This window comes from Excalfactoria chinensis, chromosome 15 (genome assembly GCF_039878825.1).
Source record: "Excalfactoria chinensis isolate bCotChi1 chromosome 15, bCotChi1.hap2, whole genome shotgun sequence".
Lineage (NCBI taxonomy): Eukaryota > Metazoa > Chordata > Aves > Galliformes > Phasianidae > Excalfactoria > Excalfactoria chinensis.
In genome coordinates this window covers 9494067-9509725 of record NC_092839.1, presented here as the reverse complement: position 1 = coordinate 9509725, position 15659 = coordinate 9494067, and the positions used below count along the sequence as shown (strand labels likewise).

Sequence of the window (15659 nt, the reverse complement as noted above, 5' to 3'; positions counted from 1 at the left end):
CCTTTGTGCTGCTGCCCTCCTTCTGCCCAGGGCTGTGGAATGCCAGCGTGCACTTTTGCCCTTGGCTCTCCCAGCACGACTGGCAGCGCAGGGATGGAAATAGCCTGACCCAGCGGCCCATTGTGTGCCTGGGGCTGGCTGCCCGGCCAGGAGGAGATCCCACACTGCTGGGCACTGTGCCCCTCCGTGGTGTCCCTGCGCTCTGCATGAGGCCGGTGGCCGTGTTTAGCAGCTCGGCCAGGGTTATTTTTAGCTTGCTCTGACTTCCTCCGGAGGAGCAATTTTCATAATGGTGCCCTCAGCCCTTCAGAAGGGATGTGAAAGCACAGCCCTGCGCTGCCTGCTGCCCTGCGGCCCCTTTCCCTGGGGAAGCAAGGAGCGCTCAGGGCTCTGTGGGCTGGAGAGCTGCATCTGGGGGCTGCACGGACCCCTTGTGTTGGCATAGGGCTGCTCCCAGCCTGGTCTGTACTCAGTTGTCTCCACTGAAGGAAGGAAAATGATCCCGGCTGTTGTGCAGCACCCTGGGGGCAGTGAGGAGCAGGTGGGTGTCTGCCTGGCATCCTCTGTGCTGTGACAGCCCTGCCCTGTTGTGATGATCCCCCGTACACAGCACTCATTGCCCCGGAGCTGAGCCTCAGCAGCAAGAACAGCCCACAGCCACACAGCTTTTATTCAGCCCAGCAAGAGCAAAATGAAGGAAACCAACGGTGAGTGTGGAATGTCTGCTCCGTCCCAGGGGCTGCAGGGCAGGATGCTGTGCTGGCGGCAGAGCTCCCACTGCAAGCACCCAGCAGCATCAGGTATGGCTGGCTGGGGAGCAGGGGGAGGAGCTGCAGTCCAATGCTGGGATGTCCCAGGCTGGGACGTGGTGGTGGTTGATGGTGCACAGGAGCCTTGGAGGGGGGGGCTGGCACTGGGATCCAAGGTGGGATCTGGTTGAGTCCAGGCTGGTTCTGGGCTGTGCTGGGCAGCTGCCCTCTCCATCATCCCATCCCATTGCAGCCCCACCGCTCCTGTGAGCTGAGTTACAGCCTCCCCTCCTCCCACCCTGCCCACCTCCCACCCACACAGCCTCAAACAGGGCATTTCCCAACATGTTATTTACCTGGCAGCAGCAGCGCACCCAGCCTCACACCTCCTGCCGGGGCTGGACACCACAGAGCTGGGAGGCACCGAAGGGCACTGCAGGGCCCTGGGTGCTGCTCTGCAGGATGGGTGACAGCTGCTGCTCCTCTTCTTGGGAGCCCCCCCAAGCTCTGCCCAGCACACAGCAGAGCAGCCCCACAGCACCCAGCGCTGCCGCCGCGATGCACAGCGCCGTGCCCAGCAGGCGGCACGCAGCCAGCACGTGGTTATAGCGCACGGCCTGCACGTCCAGCACCACCAGCTCCTCCTCCTCGATGCCCTCCAGCCTGGGAGGCAGCATCCAGCCGGTGGTCAGGGCAGCCAGTCCTACCAGCAGGAACAGAGTGCCCGTGGAGAGGGTCACCTGGGAACAGGAATGGGGAGCAGGTGAGCCTAGAGCGCATGGCAGGGGTTGGGGTGCCATGAGTGGATGTACTTCGACACAAGGTGAGAGGGAAGAAATACTTTAGGGGGAGAGGGGTTTCTTACCTTCCAGATAATAGAGGGCCATACAGCGTGGGGATGGGGCGGTGAAGACTCATTTGTGTCCCCATCAGGGCCAGCCCCGGTGCAGTCCTCATAGAAGAGGTGGAGGTAGGAGCGCACCCCGTACCACTTCCCCTGTGCCACGCTGGGGCCGCGGCTGCAGCTGCAGGAGGGCTGCAGGGCGGGCATCGGACCTGGGGGGTCGTGAGGGGAGTCAGGCAACACCAGAGCCCTCCCCACAGCCACAGGGCTGAGCCAGCTCCTGCCCTTCTCTGGGCACCAGGCAGGAGATGGGGTGCTGGTGCCAGATGTGCCCCCTGCCCATTTTGGGGAGCACTGATTGGGACTCCCATTTCTGCCTGGGATAGTGGAGCCCATCTCCCCACGGGAAGCAAAACGGGAGGGGGCACAGACCCAGCACTGTGCGGGCAGGATCGGGACCCACAGCAGCCCACCCGCAGCGCCCAATAGGCGGCAATGGGGATGGAGGGGCGGCGGCAGGGAGGGACCTGGCTTCCTCTGTGTCCCCGTGGCTGGGGGGGGGCTGCTGCGTGCAGAGGCGCAGCCACAGAGCGCCGTGTCCCTCCCCGCCACCGTAGGGACATTGCCATGGGAACTGCCTGCTCAGCCCTTCGTCACCGCGTCCCCGCAGCGCGCTGTGTGCGAGGGGGGGGATGACGCGTGGGACCCTTTCGGTGCTGGGCTGTGATGCTGAACAAAGCCTGGCACCGGAGAGGCCTCGCGGGGGGGAGCAGCAGTTCCCCAGTGCTGGGGACATCCTCCTGCTGCCACCGCCCCGGTGAAGCCACAGGGTTCTTCTTGCATGCAGGGGGTGCTGCCTGGCTTTGGACCTCCATCCTGCATCCAATACACGCTGGGTATCCATTACCGGGACCCTACCCGCTCCCTGCTTACCTGGAGGGGGTTTCAGCACATCCTTCTCTGTCCCAGCGCTGTCACCAGCAGTGCTCACTCTGCTGTCCCCGTCTCCGTGTGGGATCCTACAGCCGGGACCCCATGATGTGAGGCAGTGCTGGGCACGGTCCCTGCTTCCCAGGGGGGCTCGGGGTGATGGGGAGGGGGCAGCGTGACTCCCTGCTGCACGGCTGAGAGCCGACAGTGCCTGTGAGCTGCTGCTGTGTGTGACTCAGAGCGGGGCTGGCGGTGGGGACACGTGGTTGTGAGGGCAGCACCGGGTGCTTGGTGAGGCCGGGATGGACCAGGGGCATCCCAGCACACTGCTGTGCCCTGGGGTCACTGTGCAGGAGCCCAGACACACAGCCGAGGGCTGCCACATGCCTGGGTCACAGCCAGGCTGCTCAGTGCTGCCGGGATTGCAGGCAGAGTCACCTCCATGTCCCACAGTGGGTGTTGTCCTGTGGGCGTGGGGGGGGTCTCAGCAGTGCCAACCCAGTGCCCGGCCCCTCCCCCAGCAGGGATGGGAAGGCAGGTGGTACCCAGGGATGCTGTGGTACCCAAGGATGCTGCAGGCTCCCTTGTTGCCGTGGCAACAGCTGGAGGTGGTTGGGGGGGGGAGGAGTGATGCAAGCACTGTGTGCCCTCCCCCTGCGGCCCCATCCAGTGGGGTGGAATCAGTGCCTGCCACCACACTATGGAGCCCATGGGGTTGTGCGAGCACACTCATGCATGGAACACACAGACAGAGCACACAGTGCTTGTGGACGCACAGCATGGTTGTGGTTGGTATTGGAACACTGGAGTGTTGGGACCCATGGGTTGGTATTGGGACCCCATGGAGCAGCCTGGGACCCATGGGTTGGTATTGGGACCCCGTGGAGCGATGTGGGCACTGCTGTGCCTGAGCTGGAGTTGGGTTCTGACCCCCAGAGCCCCCCACATCCCCGAGGGGTCCCTGTGTTCGTGTGGGTTGGGGAGGTGTAAGCGGCGCAGGAGGAGCCAGAGCCACGTGGAGCAGACCAACACACTTTATTCCATAGTCACAACACTGGGATAACCACTAGCCGAGCTTCCACACCACTGGCCCTGGCCGTGCCGTCGGGGTGGCCGCGGGTGGGACATCCCCTCCACCAGCCCAGGACGACAGCTGCAGGACCCCTCCCCAACACAACCAAAGGAACCCCGAGTGCTCACGGCAGCTCCGGCCCGCTGGGATGCCACCAACGCGGCGGCTTCTTCCTGAGAGAGGTTTGGTTTATTATTATTATTATTATTCACTTATTAACGACGATTCGCTTTGTCTCTAGCGATGAGGATGGCGCACGCACACTCGCTCGCACACCGGGGGGGAGGGGATGGGGGGGGGGGGGCTCGGCGGGACGGACGCGGGGCTCTACGCACTACAACCACATGGCACAGAACATCCACAGGGGGGGCCACGACGGGATGGGGGGGGGGGGGACGGGGACCACGCGCACGGTGTTGTGCTTGAGGCCGGGCTCGGGGAGGGGGGTTGGGCTGAGCCAGAGCCTGCCCTGAGGAAACGCCGGGGATGCGGCCCCGCACCGCGGCATCGGGCCCTGCCGGTAGTTGGGGTTTGTCTCCCCGCGTGGGACGTGGCGGCGGTAGGGGGCTCTGATGCCCCCAGAAGGCAGCGAGGTGTTGGGTGGGAGCTGTGCGCCGGGGGAAGCCCTTCAATGAACCCCAAACCCGGTTTGTGCGTGGAGCCCCTCGGCATTTGGCTTTGCTGCTGGGTTGGAGCGGAAGGAAGAGGGTCTGGGTGGGGGGGGGGATGCTCTCTACATGGGGACACGTGGGCGGCGCCCGCCTGCCTCGCAGGATCGCACCCGCACCAGGGCTACTAAACACGGTCGGGAAGCAACACCAGACACACGCACACCACAGCTACCTCTACACACCTACACATCGATAACGCTGAGCTCGTGGCTCCGCAGCCCCGCGGCCACCGGGGGCAGGAGGGCACTCGGTGTCCTTTAACGGGGACACGGCGCTCCCTGCGGCACCTCCGGCGACGCCGGCAGCCCCACATCGCTCCCCATAGAGGGGGACAAAGGGGCTGAGCACGCCCTGCTGGCGGCTCCATCCACCCCCATTGCAATGGGTGCGGGTGGGGCTGTGTGCTATCGGAGGAAGCGGCACCCCCCCCCCCCATCCAAAGCGGGGAGGGAGCACGGCTGCCCCTGGCACGGGTAGGGTCGGGGTGGGGGGGGGGATCCTTCGTGCCCGGATTCCCACTTTGAGGAGCTCAGAGGCTGCATCTGTGCCACACAGACGTGGGATGGAGCCCCGCGTCCCCCGCCCTGCCGGCACCGCGGCCACGTGCTGGCAGACAGCAGGAGGAGGCGGATTGCTGCAGGAAGGAGCCATTGGGGAAAGCAAAGACAAACGCGGCTGGAGGAGCATTGCAGCAGGAACTGCCCTGCTGGGGAGCTCCGCAGCGCTGCTCTGCAGTGAAGCCCAGGCTCTCAGAGCCAACGCTGGGTGCACCGCAGAGGATGGCTGCACCGGAGCACCATCCGCACCCCACATCTCCACCAGCATCAGCTGCTGCTGGCGGTGGCCCCATGCGAGAGCTTAAGGCAGGTTTCCTGCAGCACACGGGTTCCGCCAGCCATGGGGGGGGATGAACCCGGAGTGGGTCTCATACAGGCAATGGGCATCCCCATGTCGGGGCATTAATGCCAGGCAGGTTGGCCCACGGTGAGGGCGGCTGTGCACAAATGTCTGGAGATGGGAACAACGCAGCCTCCCCGCGCCACGTGCGGATCACGTGTGTGTGTGTGTGCAACTTCGCTCTGCCCCAAACCAAGTGACGGGGAGAGCGCGGCGCAGCGAAAACGCAAGGAGAGAACCGGCCCTGAGGGACCCCCGACCCCAAAAGGCCGGGACCCCACAGCACAGGGCGGCAGGTAGGGAGGGATTGAGATGGGTTGTGCCACCCCGGAGAGCCTCGGGGGCGGCGCGGCCAAAGGTAGCGCTCCCAAAGGGCTGCTATGGGGGAACGGGAGAGAATCGAAGACGTGCTTTCTATGCAATGCAAAAAAAAAAAGCAAAAAAAGAATCATCGTCGTGATCATAAAGGAGAGAAAAAGGATCGGCTGTTCTGCAAGGGATGGGGGAGATAAGGAGGAGAAAATGGAGCAGCGCGAGGCAGGGATGGAGCTGTGGGATGGGGAGGGGTTGGGTCGGGGGGTGCCGACAATGGGACCCCGCCGGGCGGCCGCCTTTCATGGGTGAAGAAACGGCAGCGAACGGAGCGTGCCATGCGGAGGGGAGGGCTGAGCCCCGCACCGCCATGGGCGGATGGATGGATGGAGGAGGAGTGGGTGTGTGCCCGGGGGGGGGGGGGATGGGGGGGAGCAGGGAGCTCTGCCTTCCAGCGGCTTCAAGGCTAAATACCTGATTCCTGCATGTAAACAGCTGGTTTGTTTTGTTTTCTGTTTTGTTTTGTTTCTTTTTTTGAGGCGACCTGATTGTGAGAAAAGAAGAGAGTTACCTGCAGAGCGCGGCACTCAGTAGGTAAAGACCAAGTCCGAGATGCTGGACATGAGCCAGTCCCCAGCGATCATCTCCGTCACCTCGGGCGTGCAATAGTCCGGGAACTCGAAGTGCGAGGACGCGCCCCGCGGGAAGAGATCGAGGTCCTTGTCCAGGACGGACCAGTCCAGCGCCCCGCACGTCGCACCACCCGGCGCCCGAGGGGGCAGCGCGCCCAGCAGCTCCTCGTCCAGCTCCTCGTCCGAGGAACCCAAGGAGGACGGGGGCGAACCGGCGGGTGCGGGAGACGGGGACGCGCTCTCCGGGCACGGCTCGGGGTCGGTGGCGGCCGCGGGGCCGCGCTCGCCGGTGGGCACCGCGTTCCACGTGGCCGTGCCGGGGCGCTCCTCGGCGGGCGGCTCCGGGGGGCGCTGCGCGGTGCCCGGCTCGGGGGGCGGCTTGTTGGGCTGCCTGCGGGCGGCGGGGCCGCGGCCCAGCACCGAGGGTTTGATCTTCACCGGGAGGCGCGGGCGGGCGGTGGCGGTGCCCACTTTGCCCTTTTTCCGAGGGCGGTATTTGTAGTCGGGGTAGTCGGCCATGTGCTTGAGGCGCAGCCGCTCGGCCTCCTTCACAAAGGGGATCTTCTCGGAGTCGTGCAGGAGCTGCCAGCGCCGACCCAGGCGCTTGGAGATCTCGGCGTTGTGCATGTCGGGCCACTGGTCCATGATCTTGCGGCGCTCGTGCTGCGACCACACCATGAAGGCGTTCATGGGCCGCTTGATGTGCCCGCTGGGCGTTTTGCACCAGGCGGGCTCCGCGTCGTGGGCGGCCAGAGGGGCGCAGGGCTCCCGCCGCCCCTCCGAGCCCCTTCCCCGCGTGGCTCGTTGCACCATGTCGCCCCCGTTACCGCCGCCTCTCCCTCCCCGCCGGCCGCTACGCGCCGCGCCGCGCCGCCCCCATTGTGCGGAACGGGCGGCGGCGGCGGGGCGGGGCGCGGGGGGCCGCGGAGGGACCCGGGGGGGCACGGCTCCGCCGGGGCGGTGGCTGCGGGGCGGCTCCGGCGGGACCCCGGGATGCGGCGGCTCGGGGATGGCGCTGCAGCGCTCCGGGGATGCTCCGGCTCCGGGGATGCTCCGGGGATGCTCCGGGTCGGCTCCGCACCGCGGATGCGCTCGGTCCGGGGATGCGCTCGCTTCGAGCGGGGTTACGGCTCCGGGGCGATGCGGGCAGTCTTAAAGCCACACGCCCCTTTCGCCCGCCGGTACCGCTCTTATAGCAGCAGCCGCCGCCGCCCCGCCCCGCCCCCGGTAAACACGGCCGCGCCGGTTCTGTCAATGGGAGGCGCCGCCCCCCCCCGGCCCATTGGACGCGGGGCGGGGGGGAATTTCCCCCGCTGCCAATGGGCGACCACCGGAGAGAGGTTGCTGGAGAGAACGGCACCGAGGCGCGCCCCGTTATCCGCACCCGGGGCGGGGGGGGAGGGGGGCAACTCCCGGCACGAGCATCGCCGTAGCCCCGCGTCACCCCAGCACCGGGATCCCGCTTCCCTCCCGGGTACCACAACCCCCCCCGCGCCCCATTAGACACATGGGGTCATTGCGGTCGGAAATACCCTCTAAGATCCCGACACCGGCCGCAGCCCGTCCGTGCTCAGTGCCGCACCTCCGCCGTTCTCCAGCCCCCTCGGACGGTCACCCCCCCGTTCCTGCTCCATCAGCCCCTTTACTTTCTGCCCACGGGGACGCTCCGTGCGGTGCCGCTCCGAGCACTGCGGGCTCCCCCCGCCCCGAGCTCTCCATCCCCACGACCCCCCGCTCCCGGTTCGCTGCCGTCCATTGCGTTCCTCCATCACTTGGACGGCTCCGTCCCCGCGCTGCTGAGCGCACAACAACGTTTCGGGGTCCATCAGCTGTCGAGCCGTAGCTCTATGTGTTCCCATCGCATTCCGACATGCTCCATAACCCGTCGCTCCCGCCGCCCTCACGCCCGTCCCGTCTCGCCGCTCCCCGCTGCCGCCCACCCCGCGCCAATGGCGGAGCGCAGCGGCGCTGTTGCCCCGGAGACCGCGGGCTGCCCGGCGGGGGCCGCGCCCATTGGCTGAGGCCTCAGGGTGCGCTCCCATTGGCTGCCCGCCGCCGGTTGCCGTGGTGACAGAGGACCGAGCGCGGCCCGGCCGGCCCGAGGCCTGAGGCGGCCCGTGAGCGGCGCCGGGACGGCAGCGGGACACGTGGGGCTGCGGGATGGAAGCGAAGGGCGTGAGTGCTGCGGGGGAGGCGAAGGGAAGAGTAAGTGTGGTGTTCGTGACGGGGCTGTGGCGCTTGGAGTGCCGCGGCCCTGTCAGGTGGGTGCTGGTGAAGGGCAGCAAGGCCTTGGAGGTGTTTCTGGCTCCTCATCCTTTGTGTTGTGTTGAGTTCAGGTTGGCAGCGCGTGGCAGAAGAAGAAACTTGCGGCCCACGAGTTGGCTTTGCCACCGATCACCGACAGAGACAAGAAGAAAGGGCAGAAGAACAAGCCAGGTTAGGAGAGATCTCCTTTTATCTGCTGCCTTCCCGTCACTGCCACCCCGTGGGGCCACTTCTGCATCCACCCTGTGCTTCGTACCAGGAGACATCCATCAAAAGGCACAAAAAGAGGCTGAGAATAAAGAGGGAGGACTGGGAAAGACCAGGAATGGCTCTGTGGGCCCTGTAGGCTCTGTGGGCTCTGTGGGCTCTGTGGTCTCTGTAGGCTCTGTGGGCTCTGTAGGTTCTATAGGCTCTGTAGGTTCTATAGGCTCTGTGGGCTCTGTAGGCCCTGTAGACCCTGTGGGCTCTGTAGGCCCTGTAGACCCTGTGGGCTCTGTAGGCCCTGTAGACCCTGTGGGCTCTGTAGGCTCTGTAGGCCCTGTGGGCTCTGTAGGCTCTGTGGGCTCTGTAGGTTCTATAGGCTCTGTGGGCTCTGTGGGCTCTGTAGGCCCTGTGGGCTCTGTGGGTTCTGTAGGCTCTGTGGGCTCTGTAGGTTCTATAGGCCCTGTGGGCTCTGTAGGCCCTGTAAGCTCTGTGGGCTCTGTAGGGCTCTGTGGGCTCTGTAGGTTCTATAGGCTCTGTGGGCTCTGTAGGGCTCTGTAGGCTCTGTGGGTTCTATGGGCTCTGTGGGTTCTATGGGCTCTGTGGGTTCTATGGGCTCTGTGGGTTCTATGGGCTCTGTAGGGCTCTGTGGGCTCTGTAGGGCTCTGTGGGCTCTGTAGGCTTTGTGGGCTCTGTAGGTTCTATAGGCTCTGTGGGCTCTGTAGGCTCTGTGGGCTCTGCTCCTGGGCTGTGAATGTGAGCTACTTCAGAGGGGCTGCAGGAGGCCTCATATCAGCCTTATAGTTGATCTTCTTTCCTTCAGCCACATGTGACAGGAGGGGGTGGCTGTGAGACGGGTGTAAACACACGTGGGGTTTTTTGCTTGTCTCCACAGCTGCGTTTGTGTCGAGTAAAACAAGCCCGCTGGCGTTGAAGGCATCGTCCCAAGAGAAATACGGAACGGTCAGTGAGAAGAAAGCGGCGCTCAAGGAAGCTGAATTAGCTGAAATGTTGGAAGAGATCAAAATGACAACGGTACGTGTGACAGGTATCCGGAATGTGGGGAGCCAATCCATGCAGTTACCCAGGTTGTATTTGTGGAGGAAAGTCTAGCAGTCTGACTCCCTGTGGCAAAATGGCCACGTATTTATTTATTAATACACTGGAGGTAATTATGGTGCTACGCTTGGTGCTGGTCTAATCTAACCTTGATGTCTGCTAAGGAAAACTGGAGATAAAACCAGAGAGTCCAGGCTGTAGCAGTGGATGGGGGTGAGGTTTAGGGAATGTGACCTGTTAGGAAGGACTGTTGGTGCCAGAATTTCTTAGTCTAGCAAAGAGAAGGTTGAGGTGGGGGACACGGCCCATCATGCAGCAGGCAGTAAGGAATGTGGAAGCAGGACTTGACTGGGTGGGAGAAGTCAGTGCCTTGGCAATGAGGCTGAAGCTTGCTGCATGATACCCAGCTGGTCAGGGCGTTGCATGGGATAGGAGTATCCTAGGGGTGACAGGTGATAGTGAGCAAACTTGGGGCAGGTGGTACTGATGGAATCTGCAGTCCTTTAATTCACAAACTCCTGTAGCACCTGACCAAGCTGAAGACAAAAGCCATAGAGGAGCTGAAGCAATGCAGTGACCACCTGGCAAAGACCAACTGCTGGCTGATGAAGGACATCCAGCACACTGACGATAGCACTGCCAAGCAAGCCAGAGACTTGCTACATCAGTATGAATTGTATCAGGTGAGGTTTTAGAGTTGGCCAACGGCCCAGCATGAGCAGAACAAGAAATCTGCCACTGCTCCTGTTAGTACTTAAGAATGGCCAGACTCTGCATGATCACTTTCACAGACTGGAGCATCCCCAGAGCTAGGAGGAGCTCTCCAATGCCCAAAGATTCTGTGAGATGCTCTTGTTTTGTGCCTGTGTTTTAAAGCCACAAGAGCTTCCTAATGGGTTACTGTCCCAAGCAAGAGTAGTCAGCCCTCTAACAACCCAAATACATCCTTCTGTGGAGGAAGGTGGCTCCTGGAAGCCCCAGGACAATCCCCAGCACATGTGCCTTGCACAAGCTGGCACTAACCATGGTGGCAGATTCATCTGTGCTGCTAGAACATGCAATAGCATGAGGGGAACATTAGGGATGCTGCATGGGAGCATTTGATAGTTCTGGGGAATGGTCAGTGTCTGGATTTCTCTGTGCAGATGATCGAGGCAATGACACAGGCCATCAGTCAGAACCAGCTGGATATGGCAAGGGCAGAGCTCCAGGAAATGGAAAAAACAATGGAAAAGAATCTGGGAAGTGAGTTGCTCTCGTTACTGTGAAATACGGTTTATGTAACCGTGTTACCTTTGCTTTCCATCTTGTTAGGCCTAAGACACCGCGCTGATGTTATAAATGTCAAACTGTTCACTTCCTGAACATGAATCTTCCAGTTGTTGTGAGGGGGAAATGTTCCTGTCAGGAGGGGCAGAGCTCTGTGGCACCCATCAGCCTGTGTGTAAGGGGGTGGGGAGAGTCACCTCCTCGGCAACTGTTTGCACCATTCCACTGGGGCAGGATCTGGTCAAGGTGGTCTGATTTGGAGTGGCCATTCATTCCCAGTGCACTCTCTCTAATCCAGATTGCTTCCCACATGGTGTGGCATCTGACTCAGGTGGATGCAGGACAGCCTCTGGAACCCCTGAAATGACATTCTCTGCTTTGACTTCCAATTAGAGCTACAGCAGCAACTGGGTGAAGTCACATCAAAAGTACAGGATCTCCAGGATGAGCTCATCAGCCTTCGGAACTACACAGAGGTGAATTATCTAAGTCAAGCTATGCAGATAGTCCTTCTGCTGTCCGACATCCAGAACCTGAAGAAGAAACAGCAGGTGCTGAGACCTCTTCTACCCTTCACCATCGCTAGGGAGGCAGGAGAGGGCAAGGGTGGAAGGAATGCAGTGCTTGTCTTAATTAATGCTCTTGTTGTTTCTGTGTGCTGCCTCCTGCCACTCTCAGGATGAGATAGATGAGGCAGAAAAAAAGGGAAAGGCCATCCTGGATGAAGTGGAAGAGAAAACACAACTAGAACAAGAGGAGATATTACAGAAAGTCGTGGAGGTTTGTGCAATTCACGCGATGCCTTGGCAGAGGGGATCAGTTTGTGGGAGCTGAGGGGTTTCTAGGTGTCGCCCATTAGCAATAGGACATTAGCTGGCACACAAAGAACAGCAGAACATTGCTGCTCCGCTCCAAACTGGAGCTGTCTGTCAGCTGGGAGTGTCCACGACAAGCACTTCTGAGTTGCCACTCTCATGTGATGAAATAACCTCAGGCTCGTCCCTGAGAGTTTGCCACGTGAGCCAACGTTCACCCTGCTTTATTACGTTACTTAGGCAGCTGCCTAACTGCTTGGTGGGGACACTGCTGCGGCAGCTCACCTCAGAACAGGAGGAGTTCCTTTTGTACAGTTTCTGCTTGCATGGATGGTTTGCTTAGCACTTTTTCTGGATTAGCAGCTTGAGGGCACTGAGAAAACATCGATCACTGAGTCCCTTTTCAGCTTGCTCTGATGCAGGACCACTGTCTGCTTTTACAGGTGACTTTGTACGTACAGGTTATACAAGTAACCCAAGCAGTATTAATAAGCTTTCCCTGGGAAACTGAACCAGATTTCCTGAGTTGCTCAGTCTTGTTCTATGATCAGCCCAATGGGACCTCATTGTAGATCTGGGACCAAAACCTTATTCAAGCAGAAAATATTTCCTTGAAGAAGAATAATGCATCTAAATGCAGCCAGGGTTGGCATCTGACCATGGCAGGGTCCCATGCTGTACTTCCTGTGAGTTTCTTCTCTTCTCCCACACAGGAGGTGTTGCTGCACCAGGATGGGCTGAAGCAGATGGTCATCAACAATCACGTTCTTCGACGTGAAATAAAAAGACAAAAAGAGGTGAGTGAGTTGGGGGAGAGCCAGCGCAGTAAGGCAGAGCCAGCCACCCTCAGTCCTTGCCCTTTATGAGGGTTTTTGTGCGCCCTGGTGGGGTCTGTTGCTTTCTGCTTCCACTGGAGCCAGCAGGCTGTTAGACTGCCTGCAGTGCCTGCTGGACTGCTCACCCTCAGGATGTCCTCTTAGGGGACTCATTTGCAGGAGGGATGTTTTCTAGCTCTGCTTTTTGTAATCTCTAGAACTTTAATTACTGCTTCTATTGTAAAAATAAAGAACTCTTTGGAATGTCATTCATTCAGATTATTAAAGACCTGGAAGAGGAGATCAGCGAGCTGAAAAGAAACGTCCAGACACTCCGCCAGAGTGCAAGAGACCCAAGAGAGATGATCTTTGCTGATGTTTTTCTCCACAGACCAAAGTAAGCCAGTGAATTCCCAGAGAAGTAAGGCTGGTCAATGGGCACGCACGTCTGTGGCCTCGGGTAGCAAGAGTCTGTGGTGCTGAGCCTTAGTGCAACTGCCACAGGTACCACTGTCAAACCTACACGCAGTCTGGGATATAAACTCACAGCTTACAGTTGTCCTGCTGGGAAAGGTTGCTGCCGGGTCTCATGTCTTGCCTAATAGCAGCTAGGAAGCAGCCAAAATAACAGCAGTGTGCTGTCAGCTTTCTTCACGTCTCACCTCACTTCTAGGCTTCCTTTTGTCCATCCTGTAAGTGGCGATAATTATTGACTGCAGGAACAGGCAGGAGCAGCAGAGCTTTTCAAGGCCCTCGTGATTACATCAGTTCTTACTTTATTGTTCTTTTCTCTCTGTGTTTGGGAAGCAAAACTAAAGGGAGGTGGCCAAGCTCCTGCGGAGGGCAGGACTTACCCATCTCAAGTCACTTTGCTGGCTGTGTGAAATGGCACGAGCGCTCTGTGGGAACAAAGATGGGCAGCCATTTCCCTAATGTGTTAAAAACAAAGATGTCTGAGGCATTCATTGGCAGCAAGAAGGCAACACTTTGTTGTCTTTCCCAGCGCTCTTTCCCCTGCCCTTGTTCATTGGTAGCTGATTACTTGCAGAACGGAGGCTGTGGTTAATCTCCACTCCCTCCTACCAGCGTGCACAGTGTTTATGCTGGATATTACAGTTATGAAGGGCAAGGAGAATCCTTGCTGTTTGTTGATGGGGAGAAGGCTCTGCCAGATGGCTCACGGGACCACGGGGCTATCCTCTCCAGGGCCGAGGGACAGGCTGGCCAAGTCTGTATGCTGAGCTATACCAGCAGCCCGCTGTGACAGGTTATTTTCCATCATAGCCATGGTGGGAGTCCATCCCAGCAAACAGCGAGCTGGAGGGCTGATGCTGCACCTTGCTCCGCAGTGCTGGGGTCCTGCTCGGAGCACAGAGGATTTAGAGCAGTGGAGTGCCTCAGCTTTCTATGTTGTCAGCTGATCGGGGTTATAAACTTGTCCAAAAACCAGTCAGATAAGTTTAAATCTCGACTGTGACATAACCTGCAACCTGCAGCCTCGTGCAGTACTTCGTGCACGCATGTGTTTATTTGCAGCAGCTAAACACGTTGCTCACAGCACAGAGATACCTGTTAAGGGAGGCTCTCCTCTCCAGCGGGGCTGGATCTCCCGTGCTGGTTTCTAACAGTGCACCAGGTATGGCTGCAAGGGCGTGATGTGAAGCAGGAGGGAAGGCTGGAACGTGTCAGGAGGCTGTGGGAGAGGCGAGCGGCTGCGTGATGGATGAGGACAACTTCAATATGTGGTTTTTTTTTCCGATAAAAGGATGATAAAAGAACCCAGAAGGAACGAGTTGGACTCGGCAGCTGCTGGGGTTGGAGTTACTGAGGGTGGCTGGGAGAAAAGTTTAAAAATAGCAGGAAGGCCCAAGTGGAAAGTTTGTGTAATATCACAAGTCAGGCATTCGGTGCTTACCCGCCCTGACAGGCTGCACTCCGTGCCAGAGCCCTCTCAGCCATCTCCCCTCTGATTCCCACTGACCTCCCTGCAACTTTTCACACGACTCCCCCAGCCGGCTGTGTTTCCAATTAACCCTTTTCTTCCAGACATTGGCTTTGCTTCTTGAAAGAGTAAAATCGGGTGTAAGCTGTGCTCAGCCTGGAAGCGCAAGGGTGCCCAGCAAAGCAGGACTGTTGCTGGCTCTCCTTGGGTTCCCTGCGTGCTGCTGGCAACACCTATGAAGCCTGGAGGAGCTGTAAGCCCCCGTGTACCCACTTGTGTCTGCATTTCAGTCTTCCCTCTTTAAAAACCCCCTTCCTTCAAGGGATCCCAGGTGGGTTTTGCTGGCAGCGTGGAGTCCTGCATTGGAGGCACTCTTAGTGCCTTTTATCCTGGCCTGACACACACACAGATGAGCACACCTCTGAGCAAGGCCAGCTTGCTGTGTTTGTCCTTTCTGGGTGAGAAAGCAGATGGAACCGGCTGCTCTGATGTGCTTTCTCTGCTTTTGTTTGTCCTTTGGGATGGGCAGAGGGGCAGCTGATTTTGTTCTTCTCCCTCAGAGTCCCGGATGGGGATTGCTGGGCAGTTGTGCTGCGCTCTGCTTCGTGCTGTGCCCCAGAACCCCACATCTGCTTTTAAAGGGCTTTTGTCCACTGCTCCTTCAGCGCAGCTGCTGATTACTGCTCTTTCCTTTGTCCCTTGTGCCTCCCTTCTCTGCTCAGGTGCACACCAGACACCGAGGTTGTCCTCTTCAGCCCCACAGAGGAGACTCCGCTCCCCCGGTGCCCGCAGTGCTCAGATGAGGAGCCGACCAATGCAGCACTCCTTCCTCCCGGCCCCACTCAGCCGCTGTGAGGACACAATTAGAAGGGGCAGGAGGGTCTTTGGTGATAGAGCTGCACTGAGTTGTAAGAAGCACGATGTAAGCCCCGTGATATCTGTGCCACCTGACCTCACACCCGCAGCATCACCTGCCCCCAGCGGGGCTGCAGCCAAAGGCAGATCCAAGACTCCATTGCGGTACCCCAGGGGTGCCCCGAGGTGAGCACATCTCGCTGTGGACCGGGCTGCTGTTCCAGCTGTTCTCGTGGGCCGGAGCACGCACACAGGTTCAAATAAAAACAGCCCTATTCAAAACGCGCCTCTGCCCCGCGCTGTTACCGGTTCTGGAGCCGGCGCTGCCAAA

At 59.8% G+C, this 15659-nt stretch overlaps 3 protein-coding genes across 4 annotated transcripts; 1 reads left to right on the top strand and 2 right to left on the bottom strand.

Moving 5' to 3' along the window:
• Positions 1 to 657: 657 nt before the first annotated feature.
• NRSN2 (neurensin 2) lies at positions 658 to 2659 on the bottom strand. Its single transcript, XM_072350327.1, is given in 5 exon segments — positions 658 to 958; positions 1106 to 1148; positions 1151 to 1489; positions 1615 to 1805; positions 2527 to 2659. Coding segments are annotated over 4 exon segments (858 nt in total). The 5' UTR covers positions 1801 to 1805; positions 2527 to 2659; the 3' UTR covers positions 658 to 668.
• A 2808-nt stretch (positions 2660 to 5467) lies between these two features.
• SOX12 (SRY-box transcription factor 12) lies at positions 5468 to 6951 on the bottom strand. The gene has a single exon (XM_072350029.1). The coding sequence runs from the start codon at positions 6918 to 6920 to the stop codon at positions 6063 to 6065; it is 858 nt and encodes a 285-aa protein (XP_072206130.1). The 5' UTR covers positions 6921 to 6951; the 3' UTR covers positions 5468 to 6062.
• Positions 6952 to 8148: 1197 nt separating this feature from the next.
• On the top strand, positions 8149 to 15477 carry C15H20orf96 (chromosome 15 C20orf96 homolog). 2 transcript variants are annotated; one of them, XM_072350028.1, is made up of 10 exons: positions 8149 to 8312; positions 8444 to 8543; positions 9469 to 9608; positions 10157 to 10315; positions 10778 to 10877; positions 11295 to 11377; positions 11580 to 11681; positions 12430 to 12513; positions 12810 to 12928; positions 15196 to 15477. In XM_072350028.1, exons 1-10 carry the CDS (start codon positions 8268 to 8270, stop codon positions 15326 to 15328), a joined length of 1065 nt encoding a protein of 354 aa, XP_072206129.1. In that variant the 5' UTR covers positions 8149 to 8267; the 3' UTR covers positions 15329 to 15477. The 2 variants fall into 2 exon arrangements, with proteins under 2 accessions (XP_072206129.1, XP_072206128.1); XM_072350027.1 differs by having other exon boundaries at positions 11295 to 11452.
• The last annotated feature ends 182 nt before the right edge of the window (positions 15478 to 15659 follow it).

Excerpts from the sequence above, each read along its gene's own strand:
- SOX12 (XM_072350029.1), bottom strand. The coding sequence starts at position 6,920 with ATGGTGCAACGAGCCACGCGGGGAAGGGGCTCGGAGGGGCGGCGGGAG.
- C15H20orf96 (XM_072350027.1), top strand. The coding sequence starts at position 8,268 with ATGGAAGCGAAGGGCGTGAGTGCTGCGGGGGAGGCGAAGGGAAGA. Across the intron at positions 11,682-12,429 it reads TATTACAGAAAGTCGTGGAG|GAGGTGTTGCTGCACCAGGA; the intron begins GTTTGTGCAATT and ends TCTCCCACACAG. Across the intron at positions 12,929-15,195 it reads GTTTTTCTCCACAGACCAAA|GTGCACACCAGACACCGAGG; the intron begins GTAAGCCAGTGA and ends TTCTCTGCTCAG.